The sequence below is a fragment of the Biomphalaria glabrata genome, chromosome 1, assembly GCF_947242115.1.
Source record: "Biomphalaria glabrata chromosome 1, xgBioGlab47.1, whole genome shotgun sequence".
Classification (NCBI taxonomy): domain Eukaryota; kingdom Metazoa; phylum Mollusca; class Gastropoda; family Planorbidae; genus Biomphalaria; species Biomphalaria glabrata.
Genome location: NC_074711.1, coordinates 52,753,879 through 52,777,381, shown reverse-complemented (window position 1 = coordinate 52,777,381; position 23,503 = coordinate 52,753,879). Strand labels below are relative to the sequence as shown.

Sequence of the window (23,503 nt, the reverse complement as noted above, 5' to 3'; positions counted from 1 at the left end):
CCAGTCAATTTACTTTAAGGGATAGACACCAATTAATGGAACTACAGGGATAAACACCACTCAGTTTATCTTGCAGTGATAAACACCACTCAGTTTATCTTGCAGTGATAAACACCACTCAGTTTATCTTGCAGTGATAAGAACCTGTCAATGTTTATTGGATTGAATTTCTTTTGCTTTGAAAACTAATAAATCTGTGCCAGGAGAGTGCTTACAAAAATAGAATGTTTTATAATTATCTATTGTTAGTTTCAAACTTTAAAGCCGCCACTTTTTTTTTCTACATCTTTAAAGGGGACGAATGCAACCTATACCACCACATCTGTCAAGTACAATTTCTTTAACTTATTTGATTCATTTTTTATTGATTCTTGTGCTGTCAGGTAAAAGAAATAATTTATGCGAAATTTCAGCTTGCTCCGTGATTGAGTTGGAGAAATAACGTGTACAACCTTATTATCAGACAGACAGAGTTGAAATAAGCTTTGGAAACAGGCAAAAGATAAAAAAAGAATACTTTTAAAAAGCTTATCTAAGGGACAAAACCACTAATTACTGACATTTTTTTGAGAATTAGGGTTTGTTACTAAACATAAAAATTATATATATATGTCAGACGCGAATAGCCCAATTTTCCTATAAAAGAAATTACAAAAGTCATTTCTCTATAGAAGAAGTTACGAAGGCTATATAATTTACAACCACAGACCTATATATACTACGATAAATATAGATTTTTTATTTCTAGTTACGATTTATTTAGGTAGGTGCTGATTTACTACTAAATACCAAGTATTAGAGTTTAGAAAAACCCAGGTTCGTTTCTATTTGCTTACACCGCATATCATATCTCCATTAGTATATTTAGATCTATAATAAAATTCTAGTCTAGATCTATATATAAAAATCGAATTTTTAATAGTATAGATTCTATCTTGAGACTAAATTGCCGAGTCTAGCCTATGCTATGCCTATAGTCAGTTTTTATTAGAATAAATTCTAGATATTACTAAAGACTAAAGTTTATTAATTAAGAGATTATTAGATATAGACATATGACATAGATCTAATAATACTCATACTGTAATACATTTACCATACTCTATACTTAATCAACTAGACTAGAGATCTATCTATAAATCTATTTATTATCTAGTCAGTCTAGATCTATACAATATTCATTATAATACTTCTACTTATTTATAAAGTTAGTAGGCCTACTTAGATTTAGATGATTAGATCTATTATAGATTATTAATAGATTTTCTTTTCAATGCCTAGACCTAATTATACAATTGCTATTGATATCTAATGACTGATTTTTTAAAATTGTAAGAGGCGTACTAGCTCTAGGTCTAGACTCTACTTAAATTTAGTCTAAAATAATGACTGTCTGATTGAGACTTTCACATATAGGTGTTGTTAATAATATGGCATGTCGGCATAACGTCACAAAAATATATGTATAGCTCAATCTTCTAAATTTATTTTTTAAATTCAAAGTTTTATGGAAGAGGCAATATATTAGTTGTTTAAAGTTTGTAACTTCTTAAATTCAGGCTAAAAATATGGAAGCCTACATTTTTACACTCATTTCTAAACAATTAGAAGAGATGGACTGACTCATAATGCACCTTGTGTACAATAGCAAAAACACAAAATCTCTTTGTAATTTTATCAGACTTTCAAAACTATTAAAACTATTAAAAAAAAACTTAGTGATTATTTTTACTGTATAATTCTATTTATTATTCCTTTTTAGAATTAGGATATAAACAAAAATTTGCCATATGACTTTGTCTAACAGAAAAAAAAATGAATCTTAAGTCTATTTATAGTTATTTTTAGTTACCTAGTAATATAAAATATATTGAACTAACACGTACATTCATCATAATGCAGCCATGCGATTTTTGTTTATAAACATAGCATTATTTAGGACCAATATTTTACAAAGGCTGCTTGGAGAAATCAGGTATACCCATTAGGAGAATAACCCTTTTCTCAAGAAAAAATTAAGAAACTAGAACAGACACAAAATAGACAGTGACATTCATAACAAACTATATTCAAAATTGATTAGAGTAACACATTTTTAACTAATCATTTAAAGTTTAAAATCACTACAATTTTTTTCAACAATTATTTTGTGTATGAAATTGTGTATCGGAAAATGCCGGGTACTTGAAATAAGCTAGTCCTAAAAAAAAAACCACAGATCTTGGGGAAAATACTCATCAAATAAAGTACTGTAAATGTGTAGTTTAACGCGCTTGTTTCAGGTCTTTTCTTTTTATAGCCTCTATCGAGTTTGATCCCAACTACCCGTATTTTTGTGCAGAATTTGTTTCTCTATCAGGCACACTTAAAATTAAAGCATAATAATGTCAGTTTAATTTAAAGAGAGAACTGAAAAATGCAAAGATATATCGGGAAAAAAGCCACTTCCGGCCCAATACTTTTTATTAAAAGAAACGAAACGGACTAGTCCAACAAACCCTAATGATTAGTTTTTTTTTTGTTTTTTTTTATTGATTCATGCCTAGTCAGATAAAATTAAATTATGGCTTTTATATAGCGCTACTTTCATGCTTATAGCATGCCCAGAGCGCTTTGGTCCAATCTCAGTTGTGGAACAGTGGGTATCTAGGAGAAGGTTTTTCCGTGCAGTTCAGTAAACACAACTCTGCCCGAGGCGGGTGTCGAACCTCGAGTTTCATAGGTAGCCAAGCCAAGTTAAGTTCAAGCGCACTTAGCCTCTCGACCACGCTTCCCACTGGTTTAATAAATAATTGTGCAAATTTCAACTGATCATGGACTGGAAAATGGGAGAAAAAATATGTATCAAACTTTTTTCCAGACAGACAGACTGACAGACAGAGTGAGTGTTGATATAAGCTTTGTAAACAAGGTTGAATCCCAATCTAGTACTGATCCTGAAAAATCATTATTTGTAGTCCACACGAAGAATTGTTTATTTTTGGTACATATAATTTTCTAGAGAACACAATGATGTGGTCTATCTGTCTACACCATTACTAGAGCATGCTTTTTATTAAAAAAAATCAAAGTTTAATAGCGGATACTAAGAAGGTATAAATCCTCTTGAATATTTCAAGGCGATGCCTTTCATCAACAGATCCGATGACAAAGGCAGTAAATAGGTTCATTAATATTTGAGATGGCTAAAACTGTTGTTTTCAACTAGTAACTAGCTCTAGACACGCTAGTAAAAGGAGAGAAGAAACAAAGTTCAATAACTCATAATTGACTCTATTCTCATGAATATTCGGTCTTTTCCCCTGTTTAATTAAAGCTAACAGAAGTGGAAAGAAAAAAAAAAAAGGGGGGGGGGCAGTATAGCGGAGACATCAGTCTAGATACTACAGTAAAAGTCATTAGTCCAAGAAGGAAAACAAAATCTTTGTACCGGCATATAACACAAACACATACACCCAGAACAGCAAATACATACACCCAAAATAGAAAGCAAATACACACAGAACAGCGAACACCTACACCCAGAACAGTAAACACATCCACCCAAACAGCAGTTCTTCCAAAGAACTCGAAGAGTATGAAGAAACTTGAACAGTTCATTCAAAGAAGCAGCAAGTGATGTCCAGTTAGAGGAAACATTTTTATTTGGACACAGACTTTGAGACTTTGTTGAGACTTTGTTCACTTTTTCCGTTCTTGACATCTGTATGAGAAAAATAACAACTAACAAAATGTTTGTGTTGACCTTCAAACAGACAAAATCATTAAGGTCAGGATAAGAGTAAACAACTGTGATTATCATTGGGTGATAGGACAAGGTTTATACATGTTGGTCAGATTGTATGGAAGATAGATATCGTGATTTGAATTATCCTAACAGAAAGTAATTCGATTTTTTTAATACGTCTTTAAAGATTTTAAAGACATTATCCAGACATAAAGACATTATCCAGACATAAAGACATTATCCAGACATAAAGACATTACGCAGACATAAAGACATTATGCAGACATAAAGACATTACGCAGACATAAAGATATTATCCAGACATAAAGACATTATCCAGACATAAAGACATTATGCAGACATAAAGACATTATGCAGACATAAAGACATTATCCAGACATAAAGATATTATACAGACATAAAGACATTATCCAGACATAAAGACATTACGCAGACATAAAGACATTATCCAGACGTAAAGACATTATGCAGACATAAAGACATTATGCAGACATAAAGACATTATCCAGACATAAAGACATTACGCAGATGTAAAGACATTATGCAGACATAAAGACATTATCCAGACATAAAGACATTACGCAGACATAAAGATATTATCCAGACATAAAGACATTATCCAGACATAAAGACATTACGCAGACATAAAGACATTATCCAGACGTAAAGACATTATGCAGACATAAAGACATTATGCAGACATAAAGACATTATCCAGACATAAAGACATTACGCAGATGTAAAGACATTATCCAGACATAAAGACATTATCCCGACATAAAGACATTATCCAGACATAAAGACATTACGCAGACATAAAGACATTATCCAGACATAAAGACATTACGCAGACATAAAGACATTATCCAGACATAAAGACATTACGCAGACATAAAGACATTATCCAGACATAAAGACATTATCCAGACATAAAGACATTACGCAGACATAAAGACATTACGCAGACATAAAGACATTATGCAGACATAAAGACATTACACATACATAAAGACATTATCCAGACATAAAGACATTATCCAGACATAAAGATATTATCCAGACATAAAGACATTATCCAGACATAAAGACATTATGCAGTCAGCATCCTTTATATATGTGTGGACGCCTGAGTAGGTTCATGTGTATGTGTGAGAGAGAGATTGAGAGAATGAGTAGGTTTTGGACAAGATAGTTATTTAACAATTTTAAAACTTCGTACATTTTTGTGTCTAGAAAATGGTTGTACTTTTGTTTATAAACCTATACATAGCACTTAACTATATAAAAAGTGAGGATTTCATTGAAAACGAATACGTCTAATAAAAAAAAAAAATAAATGTGTTTCGTCTTAATGGAATCGTGTTAGCGTTCAATCAATAAAACAAAAAAAGATAAATGGGAAATTCAGCATCGAATGAAATATTCTCCAATTGAACCGAAATAAATTAATGACTTTAATCCTGGCCTTCCGGGGTCTCTTGGGACATGATTTCTTTGCCCTCCCATGTACTGAGTGATTCAGCCACCAACACATGAACACATTTATTTTAGTGTATGTGCGTTGACTTAGTAACAAAAAAAAATTCCTGATCATTAATCATTGCGTCTAGAAGATAAAAATAATAGATTTCGTCATTTCAGGGCATGAATGTTTCGTTTTTGGAAAGGGTGACTGATGTTTAGCACGCACAATTCTTTGGGTCGGTGTTTTCACTCTATTTCAATAACGCTATGTACTTGTCAGAGATGGACGGAAAGAAATAGAGAAAATATGAAAGAAGAGATAACATTCGATTGTTGGAGGTAGCTTTTTTTTCTTCTGGAGAGTAGATTTCATTTTCTGTCAGAGTTACCTCCTTCAAATTCTCTGAGCGTCTATAGACTTCCGGGCCAATCTAAAGTCTCGAGTACTTAAAGATCACTTTGTCATCGGCGTTAGTCCGGGGTGGGAACATCTCCATATCGTATGTCATGTCTTTGCTGACTTACTTTTGCTATTGTGTTTATTGTGAAGAAGTGTCGGGTCGATAGACTAATAAGCGGGATCTTGAGCTAGGACTGCTCTGATCAATGTCATTGTAAATACTGTGGAGCTTGGCTGTGAAGCTGGTGGTATTTAGTTTGAATCTCTATGGAAGCTAGGAGTTTTTAATGCGGCCTTTGACTTTGAGAGATTTCCCTCCCTTGTGAATTTCAACCTATGAGAAATCAGAATGGTTTTTAAGGTGTCCTGACAGAAGGGAAATGTGCTTTGAAAAAAAAAATGGAAATAATCAAATTAATGATAGTATGGTTTGAAAAAAAAATTTGAAATTTTTTTTCGTAATAATATTTCTTACTGGTGTATAGACATTTTTACATTACATGGTTCCAGCTGCAAATACGAGACGGATACTTCGAACACAAATATAGCAAACTAGAATCACTTTTTGTATTGACAGTCTTCGGGTCTAGGTAACTATGTATATTGTGTAGTAAGTGTAAAAAAAGGGGCTCGGAATTCAAGTTCAGATTAATCAGTGTGAGAGTCAGACTTGGTTCTTTTAATAAATACATTAATGCTTCATTGAATCAATGTAACCTAAGAAATTATAGCGCTTGCGGTCAAATTTTATTATAGAATTCACACAATTTGTATACGAATTTATTACTTATGTTAATAATATATACTAATTATTTATATTTCAACCTGTTTTTAGATTATTTCGCCCACCCCCCCTCTTGTATGTTGGCCGATTTGGTGGGGTCCGGAGGGGGCGATGGTATCAAGCCCACCCCCCATACACTTTCGAGTGGCGGGGCGGTCCAATTTATTTGTAGAAATCACAGCTTGCTAATAACAGATTCAATTAAATATCTATATAGTTGAAACTTCTTATTGATATTTTAACCGATCTTTATATTATGTCGTTCCCTGTTTGCCGATTGGGGGGGGGGGGGCAAATACCTCTTCTGCCCTTTCCACCTAAACCCTTTGAGTGGGGGGGGGGGTCTGTTTTTATGGAGAAATCATAATTTGTGAACAAAATTAGTTGAATTAATTTATAAATTTTATATTATGTCGCTCCATTTCTGGCATTTTGACCGATTCGGTGGGGTGAGAGCGATTGCATGTACTGCCCTCCCCACTCTAGCCCTCTGAGTGCTGTGGGGGGGGGGCGGTCCTATTTTTGTGGAAATCATAGTTTGTGAACAAAATTAGTTAAATATCTATATAATATAAACTACATATTGATATGTGACCCATTGTATATTATGTCGTACCACACTCTAATCTCAAATTGTATCATTAGTAAATTTAAATGAAAAAGGGTTGTACCAGGTGGGAAAGGCGATACATCCAATCGGATTTGCCCCATCGGACAAATCAATACTTTTTCTTTTTGTATTATAGTTAAGAAATTACAAAATTTAAAAAATCTATCACTAATATAATTTATATATACTGTTACGAATCTCCCTATCTAGGCTCTTTGCAAATTACATCATACACCACCAACTTAAATAACTTGACAACTCAGGGCTCCAAAGTAACGTAACACTTTAATAGTTGAAGAAATAACAGCCAATACTGTACAATTGGCAGCACGTAACACAAGACTGTACAAATATCTCTCCGATAACACCGTACCGCCGTATCAACTCTTGCACTGGCCTCTCCGTCTCGTTCCGGGCTTGCACTGGGTTCAACAGGACTGACTTCACACACTAGGCTCGTTGTGTCGGACTTGATCACAGACCAAGATCAAGACGCCGTTCGTCTCAACTGTACTTGAACCGTCGTAATGCTCCGTACAGAACCACACCGCTGAACTGTGCTGTAGTCGACCGGACTGTAGTGAACCGGGTTCTGAACCCCTGCCATGAACCATCTTGACTGCGACACCTCCGCTCTTATATAGGATCCCTACTGGCCTTCTCGAACCGGACAGAACGCCGCTCGACGTTTCTAGGTGGTCAGATGACTACAACTCTCGTGACGCTCCTGAGCTCTGTTCACGACGTCGATCCTTCCCGGACCGCCGTCGATCCTTCCGAACCGCCGTGTTGACACTCGTCTCGGCTGACCGTCGTAGCTCGTCACGGTTGACCGCTCGTCTAGCGCTGGCCTGGGGCGATTTGCGTTGGCTGACTACACTCACACCACTACCCCCATCTGTGCCACCACCAGGTTTATAACAATACTATAAAATAAATTCTTATATCTAGTTGCCCCACCCCTATTCTTTAATGCCAAATGCAATCATTAGAAGAAATTATTAAAGGAGCGAGGATTAATCGTTTTCACTCTACCGCCCCTCCCATTTCCAGACAGAGTTTATAAAATTTCACATGAATTTATCATAATTATTTTAAGAAAGACTTTGCATTGGAAAAGTTAGAATTCAAACGAAATTTTTCAGTATAATAGTCATGATTGAGATAAGTTCTAAACTCAAATAACTATCTCATTGTCGCCTTTTCCCAACCTTTACTCAATCTGATATTTTTCTAGTTAAATAAATTTGGGACTATAACACACAATTTATACTTTAATTTTCTTGAATATTATTTATCGAATAATTTTTTTTCGGCGGCGATCCTCAAAGCCTGAATCTAAATATGTAGGGTATCTTATCTTTTCAAGGAACAAATCGGTTTTATTTGCAATGTTTTAAGGGCTTATAAATTCATATTAGAATATTTTTCAAGTACAACATTATTCAAAAGGTCCTCTTTTAATAGTATGAATTATGAGCTTTAGGTCAGGAGAATGCGTTTCTGCAGTGAAGAATGGAATAAAACGCTTTTGGCGTCGGGGCTTCGCCCGAACACCATTGATATTAATGAGCTGCACTTGTCAGGAGAATGCGTTTTTTCAGTGAAGAATGCAAGAAAACGCTTTTGGCGTCGAACCCCACAAGAGAACCTTATAGCGCTGCCCCAGTTGTTTTGTTTTTCGCTGAAGGTTGAGAAATGCTGTTTTTTTTTATTCTCATATATATATATATATAAATATATATTGTTGCAACTCTAGGTTAGGCACTCAACGAAAAGGCAGGCAACTCAACACAGTTTAACAAGAAATAAATGGTTGTGTTTATTCACTAGGGTAAACACATAACATCCTTCAGCTTCCTCAAAGTCTTACTACTAATTATACCAGTCCTTTGCTACTTAACCTGAATGTGGACCAGCGACAGCCTTCCCCGCTTCGCTCCAGGTCCCTTCTACAACTTTCAGGCAGCACAAACGTTGACCTCTTAGTTTCCCAAACATTCAGACTCTTCACAATCCCTGATGTACTGTTCTTCTCTCTCCATTCTAGTGTCTTCCTGTTTACGTTCACTAGTGCGCACCTGAAGCATATATGTGTGTGTGTGCTGTACGCACGTTTATACATAGGGTTAGGGTTTACTGGGCGTTAGGGTTAGGGTTTGGAAAAAAATCGCCCCCCCCACTCCAAAGTTCTGTTCCGCTAGTGTAAATGAAACTAGTATCAATACGATGGAATGTGAATGATCAGACATTGAATTCGAATAGAAGTGGCGTAGTCTACTCTAATTGTAATTTCCAACGAAACAGTCCTTGGCACCTTCTAGGTTCATATTTAACTTTTAACTTCTATATCTCTAAATATATGTAGGAGTAGTTATAATAGTTATATAGTCGCCAGTTTTGCAGTTTATTCAGTTTATGATATCATTAGCAATCAAGAGACCATCTACTTACAGACCCTCATATGGATGATGATATCATGGATCCACAGGTTCAATCACGAGTAAGTCAAATACCGGAACTGTTTGAATTTCTGCCTTTTCCTTCAAGTTTATGAACTTGATGAGTTGTCTTTTGATTCCGAACAGTTGTTTTAATTCGCCCTTCCTGCGGCATGAGGAGGCGCGGTGGCTGAGCGGTTAAGTGTTTTGGCTTCTGAACCGGGCGTCCCGGGTTCGAATCCTTGTGAAGTCGTTGGCCACAGAAACAGTTGACCTTTACATCATCTGCTCTATAGACCACAAAGTCTGGAAGGGAACTTTACTTTCTCACGTTACTTCCTGCCCCCTGATTTACTTTTATGTTCATTAGAAATGTCAGGACGTCGAGATGCATTTCATTGACGAGATCTCGATAATCTCCGAGTTCAAGTTTCACTAGTTCACTATCACTCAAGAACTTACTCACTCTAGCTTTTCACTAGAGAATATCTCCCTCTTGTGCTCAATGACATTAAAATGACATGAATGACCTACAACCCCATGACGAACCTACAACCCAGTGACGAACCTACAACCCAGTGACGAACCTACAACCCAGTGACGAACCTACAACCCAGTGATACTTGGACAAAGAAATTACTCCTTCATGCATCCATTATGTAGTGAAAGTGTCACACTTTTACTCAATGGCGCCTTGATACAATGAAAATGTATTATCAATGACGCCTGCATGGGGTAAACATGTATTTTCACGTCAGCCATTGTCAGATCTCATGTCCCTTACAAATCGTTTTGTTCTCTAGTCTCGGCGATGCAGATTTCTAAAGAACTTGAAGCAGGCGTACATTTGAACAGGAAATGTCAGTTTGATCTATTGCCATTCAGATCTCATTAGAGTTGTACCACACCTCTCAACGTGTTTGGTGTCGGGAGATTAGCTTGACAGACAACATTCAGGGCTGGAATAAATTCAGATCAAATGGAGATGTTATTTCTAACATTTCGTGTTTTTTTTTATTTTTTTTAATTGTTCATTTAACAAGAAGCAACAGGACTACCATAAACAAACATTTACATAGAAGCAGTTCTATCTTACAGATAGCTGTGGGGACCTCTGAACTCCCATAATATATTTAACAATAGTACAGCTTTCTTCTACGTAACTAGTTGGTTTCTATCCTGGTCTAGTGTAATTATTGAGATGTTAGGGTTCTCTTAGAAAATACTAGATTCTGTTTGTTGTATACTGGGCGCATTTTTTTTTGTTTGTTTCCCCAACAGCTTTATATCCGATTGTGAACTAGAAAACTAAACAGAATGACAAGGTAAAAGAAGTCAATGACACTATGGGAAATTTTCTTAGAGTGCTGCAACAAATGAAAAGGAATGATTGTCTCAAAATTACATTTTCTAATCCTTATATACTATACTAGCCTGACATTACCCGTGGCCTGCGGGTCTAAATTTGTGTTTACTAATGTAGTGGATTGGATTTAGATGTATGTTAAACTTAGCTAATGATCCTTTCACGTTATTTCTCTTTCACTACGAAAATAAAATTAGTTTTGCGAAAATGGGTTTACCCGAGGCGATACATATCTATTAAAAACGAAAAGAGCGATACATTAATAGTACAATTAAAACAATTTGTTAAATGAATGGTATTATAAAGTAAACAATTAAACGAAATAATTTTTAGTACGCAATTCATGAATGAATATAGGCCAATCTCAACACGGCTTCGCAGCTTTCGTAAACGAATGTATTAAAAATGCTTTAGAAAAACCAAATTTGAATGTTAATTAGATCAAAATATGAAATGAATGGACTATAATTAGTATGTTCATGTGTTAAAGTATAAAACTATCTGTGCGAAGAGAAGTTATATCATATTAGAGTTTTAGACCTAGGCATGGAAAGATGTGTAACATTACGGTATTGTCTAATGAAAGAATGTTCGTCAGGAAATCTGTAGTCACAGATATAAAAAAACTAATTTATATAAAAAATGGTTTTGAAACACAAATTTGAAGGTTAATTTTATTATATAATTAAATCAATGGACCATCTTTTGTATTTTCATGTGTCAAAGTAAAAAAAACTATCTGCGCAAAGTATATTTCTTAAAATTATATCTAGATCTAAATCCTTTGATCTTTTTTCATGTCAACATTGTAAACATGGCCTAGATCCATAAAATACTATAGCTGTAATAGAGTTGGTCTGTTTTTTTTGAGGGTCTTAAGTTAGTTTTAGGGCTACAATACATACACTACGGTCTAAGTTGGTACCCAAGGAACATTTCTGCCACGTTTTATCATACATACATACATACATACATACATACATACATACATACATACATACATACATACATACATACATAATTACGCCAAACATTCTGCTTTATATAATAGATTATTATCATATGATACTCTTGGTCAGGAGTAGATAACCCCAGTTGAGATTGGATTTAATCACATCAAAATGTTAACGGACAAAAATATGTAGGTGAAAGAATCGTTCTCAGCTAATGTAGCAATGTTTGCCTTGGATAGCTCGCCCATTTACTGTTTGCAGCAAAAGGAAACATTTTTAATGCAAATACTCTATAGATCATTCTTTTTTTTTTTTTAAATTGTGTAACAGATTTTTTTTTGTGTAATGATGTTGCGTTTAAAAAAAAATTAGATTAAATTTTAAAAGAAATAAATCAGCAGCTAATAGCAAACAATGTACATCGTTGAGGCGCAGCCCAATTGGACATTCAACCGTGTAGCCATCACATTTAGCATCTGGGATGGAATCAATGATCGTTGTAGAATTTGTCCCCTGGTAAACGACTTCATGCTTACCTTCACAACAAGATGACAGATTAACATTACATTCTTTACAGCCCGTGATGATTTTAAGGTCTTCAGAAATGAAAAGATACAGCCATCGATTTCAAAAAGGAAGTTTTAGTTTGTGTTTTTAGGAAGAAGCAAAACTCTTCTTCCCCCCCCCCTCCCAATATTTAGTAGAGTTTATTACACTCTTTATGCCCTAAAATGTTATTGAGAAACAGTCTATACTCTTAAAATTAATTCAAGTTGCAAACCGTTCATGGGTTCAGAGTGGGTGAAAGGATCTCGAAAATGGCTCTAATTTCCATTAAATGTATGTATATCTTTTGAAAAAAATATTTCTAGCTAATTTGTCACACAGGAAACACTCTGGTTTGATAGTAATGACTTTTTTTTGCAATGAAATAATCTTGAAAATTTAAATTTGGTCTGGAGTTCAAGACATTCTCTATCTTGAACACACCTACGTCAGCGGGTATTCCCGCATCTATTGATGAATAAAGAGGTAAAAAATCAGACGTCCATTTTGTGCACAGTCTTCTAAGTCTGGATCTCTAGGGCCAGCAGTAGACCTCTTTAGACTCTTAGTACATTTATACATTCGCTTAACAAGGATTGTTTTCGGGGTTGACTGTTTAATATCTGCTGTAGATTTATGAAACATTTCAATTTATAGATGAAAAAAAATTGTGAAAAATATCATATATATTACATTACATATATCGGCCTATACGAGAAGTGACCTAGAGCGCTAAAAATTGCCTTGTGGTATCTTACAGGAATTTTGCTACTAGGAATTTAGCAAGTTTTCACTAACTCTAACCCTAACTTAATGAATCAGCACATAATATTTTGGTCGATTCAAATATGTTTTTGGTCCTATCTCTCGGCCAGTGTCAGAAAAGGTCGGCCAATTCAAAAACTTTGCCGGACATCGAAATTTCTTTATATATATTTATATTTATAGCTTTTAAAAAGCGCTACTTTCATGCTTATAGCATGCTCAGAGCGCTTTGGTCCAATCTCATTTGTGGACCAGTTGGGGGGTGGGGGGTGGGGGGGAGAGGGGATATCTAGGAGTTGGTTTTCCGTGCTGCCTTTGGAACACAACTCTGCCCGAGTGGGGTGTCGAACCTCGAGCCCCCTTCTAGGTAGCCAAGCCAAGCCAAGTTCAAGCGCACTTAGCCTCTCAACCACGCTTCCCATCATTTATCTATTGGTTCAATATGCGGTTGTACATCCAAAAGTCGACATTTGAGGTCTCGACTGAGTTTCGTGAGTTCAACTGGGTACTTGGTCTCGGGCGTAGAAAGTAAGGTCATTTGGTCGTTTTGCTGGCCACATGACGTTCGCCGTTATTTTAGTACTAGATGAACATAACATCATCTGAAATTCAGATATGTTCATGTTTTGGAAAAGAGGATTAGAGATTTCTTTGATGTTGAACAGATGGAAAACAAACAGATTTGATCGTATTCCAAAGTGACTATATTTGTTTTTATTAAAGATCAGATAGAATTACCTGTCTAGAGATCAACTATAAAATCTGTAAGTTGCATGTGAACACAAAGAGAGTATGCCATGATCTCATTTGGAGATCATTATGTCAGAACGAGGCAGTATTCTAACGGGCGCAGGAAGTTCTAAACACTTCCGGTATTTGTTGGTCTCTTCGATGATAGAAAGTTTGCCATACAAATTGTTTTGTTTATAAGCTGGTCGAGCGCATCACCAGGACACTAGAGAACAAAATGAAAAGAAAAGGGGATGAAAGGGAAAAAAATACCAACAAGGAAATAATCCAAGTATATAGCGGTGGGATCAAACAGGAATAAAGGGAGATCATTCTGGAGGGTTGCCAAAGTCACACAATTGGCAGCGTTGGCAGACGTGAGCTATAAATAGAATGCTTTCTTATTTATGAACTATACGTGCGATTGGTAGTATTCTTGTGTATAGCAGTACATATCAAAAGCAGATTATTGGAAAGTGTTTATGCTTACTAGGCATATCAGATGTGACAAGTGATGTGTAATACTGTTAAAAATTCATCATCCCCCCTCTGACCGATATAGATAGATCAATGTACTTCGGGAAGTGAATGGAGAACAATATATTCACTGGTGTCTTCTCGTGGATCTAGCACAGGAAACCAAAACAAACAGTGCGGCTCTAGTACCAATCAACTCAGCTGTCTTTCTTGGCTATAAATTTGAGGCGCTAGTACCAATCAACTAGGCTGTATCGCTTAGCGATAAATTTAAGGTGCTAGTACCAATCAAGCTGTCGGTCTTGGCTATTAATTTGAAGTGCTAGTACCAATCAACCTGTCTGTCTCACTTGGCTATAAATTTAAGGTGCTAGTACCAATCAACCTGTCTCACTTGGCTATTAATTTGAGGTGCTAGTACCAATCAACCTGTCTGTCTCACTTGGCTATTAATTTGAGGTGCTTGTACCAATCAACTTGTCTGTCTTGGCAATAAATTTAAGTTGTTAGTACCAATCAACTTGTCTGTCTTGGCTATACATTGAAGTCGTTAGTACCAATCAACCTGTTGTCCCACTTAGACGTATGCTTACTCTGGCTACACAATGACAGCATGTGTTCCGAGTTGACTTTAAATTCTTACAAAACTTGACTGTTCTTTGTCTGTCTATCTTGGAGTTTCTATGAATGGAGCGATTATAAACTCGTCAAGCTAAATAGCGTGACGGAAGCTGGAGATTTGGAATTGGGATGAGACAGTTGCAAAGTCTGTTTTAGGAAGTCGATAACATCTTTCACAACACTTAATATTATTTCGGATGAAACTAATTAATGTCTTGTCGTCTCCTGCAACTGCCCCATCGATAACCAGGCGCAGCTCCCATGCGATTCAGCGGCCGGCTTCATTACTTATAAGATACACTCGTCACATTGATGAATGGGAGTAGCATCTCGCCCAGTGGTTCTACAACTGGGACACGTGAATCCCATGGCATGTCGGTACATTAACATAACACTTAACAACTCTCACAATAGTTCAGTTTTATTTTGTATCACGTTCTGACTATTAGGTCGTAGTTTGCAGTTTATAGTTCACACATGAGTGGACAATCTAGACATTTTAATTCACATTGACTGGAATAGAGTGATTAGTTAGAGCCACGATAAACAGACTAAAGAACCACTGAATCATAACCATTTATCATGTTGTAGAGGGCTATTACATGTTCTGCCATTATTCTCGTATATTATTCTTGGTTCAGCATAGAAGTAATTATCTCTAGCTTGAATATACATGCATCTATGTCGATCGACATTGTTGCTTTAAGAAACAGTAGGGAAGATCTATGCGATTTTAAAGTGAAAATAGTTAGCGATATATAGTGTTCAATTAATAAAGTACAGTATATAGTGTACCGTTTTTTATTTTTATTAAATAACCGGACATTACCCGCGGCCTGCCGCCCTTAGTTTTTGTATTACTAATCTAGTGGATTGCATTTATATTTATGTCAAACTAAGATAATGCTCCTTTCAAGTTTTTCTCTTTCGCCACAAAAATAAAAGTAGTTTTGCAAAAATGGGTTTACCCGTTAAGCTGATACATCCATATCTATTAAAAACGAAAGAAGCGCGAAATGAATGAAATATAAAGTACAATTAAAACGGGTTTACCCAATTTGTTAAATGAATGGGATTACAAAGTACGTCAGGACGTCTAAATTCGCAGATATAAGGAGCGAATCTATATAAAAATGCTTTTGAAATACAACTATGAAGGTTAATTTTATTAAATATTAAAATCAATAGAGTATATTTTGTATTTTCAATTGTCAACGTAGAAAACTATCAGGGCAAAGCGAAGTTAGTTTTAAAAATTAGATCTAGATCCTATCTATTTTGGACCATGTAAACAAGGTAAACATGGCATAGATCCATGAAATAGTAATACTCTCCTAGAGTTGGGCAACTTTTGAGTGTCTTAAGTTTGTTTTAGGGCTACTAGAAATACGTTAAGGTTCCATTTAGTACCCAAGGAACATTTATGCCAAGTTTTATCAAGATTGGTGAAACGGTTTTGATTTCTATGCGGAACATACATACATACATACATACATACATACATACATACATTCATACATACATACATACATACATACACACATACACACATACATACATACGCCTTACTTTCTGCTTCATATTATAGATATGCACATATTCAACTTGAAAATAGATTATGTAGAAGCAAGTGAATGATAATTACAACAAGATATAACTAAAAATACACGCCATTTCTGTATCACGTCTCTAGCTAATCTCTCATCAGCTTCCACACCAGTCTTTTGAATTCAGTTGAATGACGACATACCACCTCGTGCTTTCATCAGAAACTCTCCAGGCTGTACATTTACAACATCCGCCTTACTGTCCCCATGGTTACACCATACACATACACTCTATAACAACAATGCTCAGTGTATATTGTTCTGTGTTTAGTGTACAGTAGCAGGGCGTACCTTGAATAATTGGAGGCTCTAGGCGAAGTGACTTTGGTGACCCAAATAACAGAAAAAAGTCAACAGCGATGAAATAAAATGACACAGTCGATGTAAAACCGAGTGTACTCCATTGGGCACAAGTTGAGCTATATCTTGTCTAAAGAAAAGTGTTTCGAATCCTGTGCGAGGCCCTCACCAATCGAAGGCGTAGGCGGCTGCGTTATTTGCCTATGTCTATGAACGGCCCTGACAGTATATAGTATGCAGTAACGTTAATAATGTTCAGTGTAGAATTTAACTAAGTCGACTTGAATATTTTCACTTTGTTAAATGCGTACACACTAAAGTAGAAACAAAAACAGATTTGTTTTCAAAGTGAGAGCATTGAGTTTCTTGACTTAGATCTCCTAAACTTCAATCATTAGTTGACACTTGTTAGTAAACATTGAGACAACAACACACGGACTGTTACCTCCATCTTTGTTTGTTATGAAACAATCTTACCGAGTGTACAATCTTCTTTCCTTACCTGTAGTCCCTTCAAGACCTCGTTTCTTTGTATTAAGAAATCATTTGATGTGACATGTTGATTCTCAGGATACCGACTCAAGAAACGTCGAAGAGGGGATGCCAACGGGAAATAAATAAAAAAAAGTGGGGGAGTCTGCTTAAAAGGAGGAAAGATGGGGGCTATTAACTGGAAAATGATACTGACCAGAGAAGAGAAAACTGACCAGAGCAAATGAAACTTAGTAGAGGAGGTGCTGACCAATAGGAATGGATATCTACTGAAGGAATGATTTCCTAGAAGAGAGAAAGGAGCGGGGAGTAGGGTTATCTTACATTGAATATAATCTATACATCTATATAGTTTGTAATTTAATGAAATAGAAATACACGGGTTCGTGGTGGCTTAGGGGTAAAGCGCTTAGAGTTAGGGGTCCCAGGTTCGAATCTTGGTGACCATTGGGATTTTTCATTTTCGGATCTTAAGGGCACATCGAGTTCACCCTGTTCTAAGTTATTTTTAGCTGGGGTAAAGTAAGGAGGTGGGTCGTTGAGTTGGCCACATGACACTCTCGTTAACCGTGGACCAAACAGATGACCACGTCATCTACCCTATAGCTCGCGGGATCTGAAAGGGGGAACTTTACCTTTACTATGTTAGTCAAGCTGGGCTAAAGGAAAAATCTTGGAAATGTGGAATGTTATTTTTGAATAAGACACGTAGCAATGAGTCTTAAAGTTTAACTAGCTTATTTGTTTCTCTTGCTAAATGACCCTTTATCTTTCTTTATTTACAGCAGATACTCATAACGTCAAGAGAGGTAACTATTGTGTTCTTGTTATTATCATTTACTACATTACTTTTGTAATAGTTTCAAGTAGACTTGATGTAGGCTTATTGTAATAAAAATCCTGTGCTTTATGGAGCTAGATCAATACTTCTAGATTACAATAATTTTAACATTAATTTAATTTATATGAAAATAAAAACATTTATAAAGAATTTAACGTTTTTATTAAGACATTTTTAAGAACCCAATTAATTACCTGTTCCAGTTTCTTATATTTTTTTCACTTCCAGGGGCGGCTCATCCAATATTTCATGGTGGTCTCTGGCAGGGGGCGCCACAAGCAATCATTATTATGCTACTGTCTTTATGCACGTAGCAGTGGCTTTTTTTTATTGGTTTTAAAAAAATTTCTAAATGGCATCAGACCGGAAGTGGCCTTATTATTGATGGAGCCGCCTCTACATAAAAGTAAATCATTTGTATTATCTACATTTGTATATCAGCCTTAGTGAACTAATTTTGAATATTCACATACATATAGACATATAGACATTTTATAAATCTAGAATCTGTATAAAGTGAGTGTTTCAGCATATGAGTAGAAAAGGAATATGTAAATTACTATTGAATTTAAATAGAGCATCAAACGTTAGGTTTTGTTATTACATCTATACTGGAGACGATAAGGAAGGACATTCAAAAATAGATAGTTATAACGTTATTACATATACAAAGTCTTTATTATTATTATTACTATTTTGTTATTGCAAGTATTTGCAAGCCTGCCCTCCTCAAAATCAATAAGAACTATGAATATTTATTCGAAAAATGTGTAAATATATCCTGCAAACTCTATACCATCAACTCCATGTTATAATAGTTACACAGCTAATGCATGTTCATTAAAAAACAGCTGTTCTTCCATTGGCTAGCGATACCGTCTTTTTTGTCAGGACAACTACAATTCCAGGCAGATATAATATACCGAATAAAAAAAATGTAGAACTGTCTGACTATATTGTTTGAATAGATTCCGTAGACTTAATTTTCTTAAAGTTACCATAGTAACGTATCAATTTTGTTGCTGATTATATCATTTTCCAAGTGTTTCGTTTTGTTTTAGGAACTTTTTCAGGCAAAAGTGACCAATGGAATGGTGACGACGCAGACGAGGACGACCCTGATAACAGGAGCATTGCGCATGCGCTGGTGCTTCACCGCCACCTCTTAACGTCAGTTCTGTTACTGTTAGTTCTCATCCATTACTTCGTGCTTACAAATTAAGTCCAATAGTCCCAGCAGCAAGACGTGTTTTGTGGTTTTGATCCTAAGCCATCGGGTTCATATTTATTTATTTATTTTATTTTTCTTTGAACACATGAACAGTCAAATGTATATAATGGAAAAAGTGTTGTCAACTCTGTACATTTTGCTTATTTCATGTTTTACTTCTTTTTTTTCTGTATGCCATGTGTAAACAGTGAATCACATTCCACGATATTTGTAGTTGGCAGAAGTCACAAACCATCAAACGAGAATATAACTATGCTATAAACTGCTGGTCGCCAGCTTTTGCTTCATCAATACATCTCTACCGGAGATCGAGTATGCAGGCGATCAATGTTAGATACTAGATGTTTAATTTGAAATACAAAGCACAAAATGTGAGCAATATTCAATGACGTCAATTCCGGCGAAGCCCAAGATAAAAGGTTCCGAACGACTTAACATAAGTGAATCATGGACAGAGACATTGGCTAAAGGGACGGTTTTATTTTTAAATACTATCTAAACCGGAAGTGACAACCAGAAAGGTTGTTAAAGTTTTTGTAAATTTGTTCTTCGCCAAAAAAACGTGTGATCTTCAGTCTCAAGTCTCTAAGTGTAGGGCCTATTACAATTTCGAGGTAATCATAACCTAAAAAATAGATGCTTAACATCGCTTTATATTGTTGGAACTAGGTTTTAGTAGAAATGCTACAGGGCAATAATCAAAGAGCAGCCTAGACCTAGATTTAGTTTTTTTTAACAATATGGACTATATCTGGGAATAAAAAATGAACTTCTTGTATAGAAGTGAAGAAAATGTGAGATTGATTACATACAAGTCTTGGGCTTGACCAGCCTATATACATCGAGTTCTGTGATGTGGATCTAACTAAAACTGAGCACTCACAAGCAAGTCCAATGGACCAGCCTATATACATCGAGTTCTGTGATGTGGATCTAACTAAAACTGAGCACTCACAAGCAAGTCCAATGGATCTCATTCACCTAAACGAACGGTCACGTGATGTCCATGGATAAAACACCAAAAATTAAGATAATGGTAAATCAAGTCGTAAGGTGTATAGAGAATATGGGGAAGCAAGTGACTTAAAGGGTGTTTGGTAAGACGATTGGTGAGCGAGGTCCAGTCAACAAGGCACCTCGAGTTAGAACAAAAAGTGTGATCAATAGTCTAGACTTACTAAACAAATAAAGACAAAATATCTTATTAAACACAAGTGTTGAGTTTATATACTAAAAAAAAAAAAACTATAACTTTTGAAATAATATATTTTTAAAAGACAAAATCTAGTCTTATTCAAATGTATCACACATATTAGAAACTACTTAGCGTAAAGATTTACATTTAATAATATGTCTATATCATAACATACAATATATATATATATATATGTGTGTATAAAACCATTCAGGAGATAATATATTAATGCAACACTAGTTACCTCTTTGTGTGTGTGTTTGCATAAATAAATATGTGTGAGTGTTTTTTTTTTTTTTAAATTATCGTCACTGATCTGTAAATGTTTATTATTATTGTTTATTCAATATTCGTGATTCTGTGTTTCTATGACATTGCAATATCTAGTTTCTTTTTTTATTATCAAAACTATATTGTTTGGATTAAGTCACATGATCTGATAATGCCTTGGTATGACAGTGTTGTTTTGTTCTGGTTGTTATTTGGTAGAGCAGACGAGAAATTAAAAAAAAAAACTAAATCAATCAATGTGCATTTGAACATGAGCTTTGTGGATTTAATAGTCAATCAAAATGCGTGTCATCTTTGTCATCAATGTCATCAATCATCTATGTCTTTACTGATGGTGTAATAAAACATCATATTATTTTATTGTCAAAAGAAAGGATTTTATATATTATTGAAGCCTTTTTTTTTTATAGATTTTCTACATAAAAAATGTTTGTCATGAATTCTTGGATAATCAAATGTTGGCTAGTTAATGAAATCATTTCACCCATTCGTCATTTCATTCTGTAATAATATTAATACAAGGAAGAAATCTCATTCTTACTAGTACTCTCTTACACAAGTGTACCACAGTCTTTGTGGTCTTGCTTGATGCCAAACCGTGTAGAGTTCAAGGGTTGAGCGTCTTGAGTTTGAATCTCGTTTTTCGGGAGGGGGGGGGGGTGAGGGGCTGTTTTGGATGTCGTCCTTATGTACCTGGGAGAAAGGAAAGTTAAACTCATCTGATTCATTCCTGAGGTTTGCTTGTACTATAGATTAGATTTGACCTAGTCGACGTCAATACTGATGGGAAAATATCAGCCTAATTCCAATCCTTCTACTCTTATTTATAGACTGTAAGGTCGTGCAATTCTCGAACCTTATTAAAGAACCTTATTAACCTAACTTACAGAGATTCTTCTACCTTGAAGTCTAACACTCATTTAACGATGTTTTTTCCTTACGTACCGAGTATAGAGTGTTTCTGGCGTATAGTGCACTAGGCTTACACAGTATTCAATATACAAAACTAAAAGCTACACATTATTTGACAAAACAAAATTGGTGAAAAAGAAAATATCGCTTTGTTTAATGATGACGTAATTGCAAAGAATCCCAGAATACATTTGAACAAGTCCATTTTTTTAAATTCTAGCATCTATTACATTTTAAAAGGAGATCCATGTTTTGATGACTGCAGTGTATAGACGATATCTAGTAAACTCTGAATCATCAAATATAAACACCTATCTAGCCTTACATTTCTTTCTGTGCAGTGCTGACTTGTTTTGTTTTTTTTTAAAGCTAACTGCAAAAGATTTTTTTTTAATCTTAAGATGAAGTAGCTTTTCTTGTAGCCTTGACATTGACAGGATAACGTCTTCCTGGAACACAATTAAAACCATTGCATTGAAATGTGCAAGCCAAGTTCTTTATTACCTCCCTTCTTGTTCTCTTAGTTCAAAGCCTCTAAGCTTTGTTCTCTTGACAATCAAAATTCAAAAAGAAACGTTCGTTTCTCTAAAAAAAAAGTTCATTTCACTAGAAGCGTTCATTGCTCTAGAAATGTTCATTTCACTAGAAGCGTTCATTGCTCTAGAAATTTTCATTTCACTAGAAGCGTTCATTGCTCTAGAAATGTTCATTTCACTAGAAGCGTTCATTGCTCTAGAAATGTTCATTTCACTAGAAGCGTTCATTGCTCTAGAAATGTTCAGCCATAGTTTCTAAACATCTCTGCAGATTGTTTCCTTCGCCTACATATGTGTACGGCTCATGGCATGTTGACATTAAATAGGAGTTTGCCTATTACAAGTATGTCGCCGAGTCCTGACTTCATGTATAGTAGACTTTCAGGGAGTAAACATTTTCTTTCTGAAAGTTTTTGCTCTGACTTTTGGTTGCAAACAAATGAAGCTGTTCACTAGAACTAAAAAACAAACTTCTTATTAAGTTCTTATAAAGAAACCAAGAAAGGAAAACAAATTCTCAGATTAAAAAAAAATACCTAAACTTTTCTTTTTAATTTTTTAGTGAAAACAATTTTAATTGGTAGTAATTGTCACTAATAGCTCACAAGTGGAGTATCTCTTTATTGCTAAGTGCAATATAAGTCAGTGTTTCCCAAATGTTTTCTTTAACGGAACACTTTGCTTATTTTTTTAACAGAGATTAATTCACGTGGTGGCCTACTAGTTAATTATTCCAGTAGTTCGTGGAACACATTTTGGGGAGTCGCGGAACACTAGAGTTTCGCGGAACACTAGGGTTTCGAGGAACACAGTTTGGGAAACACTGTTATAAGTTATTTAAGAGTGAATCTTTTTTATTTAGTTCAAGCATTTGTTGACTGTTGGGTATATCTTAAAACTGAAATAGTTGTAGGCCTACTTAGCTGACTATTTGAAGAAATGCGACAGGGAAATGGAAAGATTAAACTGTCTGTCCTGCTTCTGTAGGGAAAGATGTCTCATTTAACAAGATCAACCAATCCTTGAAAAACAATAAACCAATCTCTAACCGCCTCGCTCTGGACATCAAGTCTCGATTTGGAGTTTTTCACGATAAACTAAATAATGTGAATTTTAAAATTGCCAACTAAAAGTCACAAACAGAAGTTGATCAGTGTTAAAATGTGCTCAAAAATTATATAACTTATTTAAAAA

The 23,503-nt window shown here is 35.1% G+C and overlaps 1 protein-coding gene across 2 annotated transcripts in view; it reads left to right on the top strand.

Annotated features, from left to right (window-relative positions):
• Positions 1-20,017, top strand: part of LOC106078738 (immunoglobulin superfamily DCC subclass member 3-like) — a 244,982-nt gene extending 224,965 nt beyond the window's left edge. For both annotated transcript variants that reach the window (XM_056043564.1, XM_056043556.1), the window contains exons 8-9: positions 18,089-18,112; positions 19,206-20,017. In XM_056043564.1, coding sequence (XP_055899539.1) covers positions 18,089-18,112; positions 19,206-19,366 — 185 coding nt within the window. In that variant the 3' untranslated portion in view covers positions 19,367-20,017. The remainder of the gene's footprint in view (positions 1-18,088; positions 18,113-19,205) is intronic.
• Positions 20,018-23,503: the final 3,486 nt, after the last annotated feature.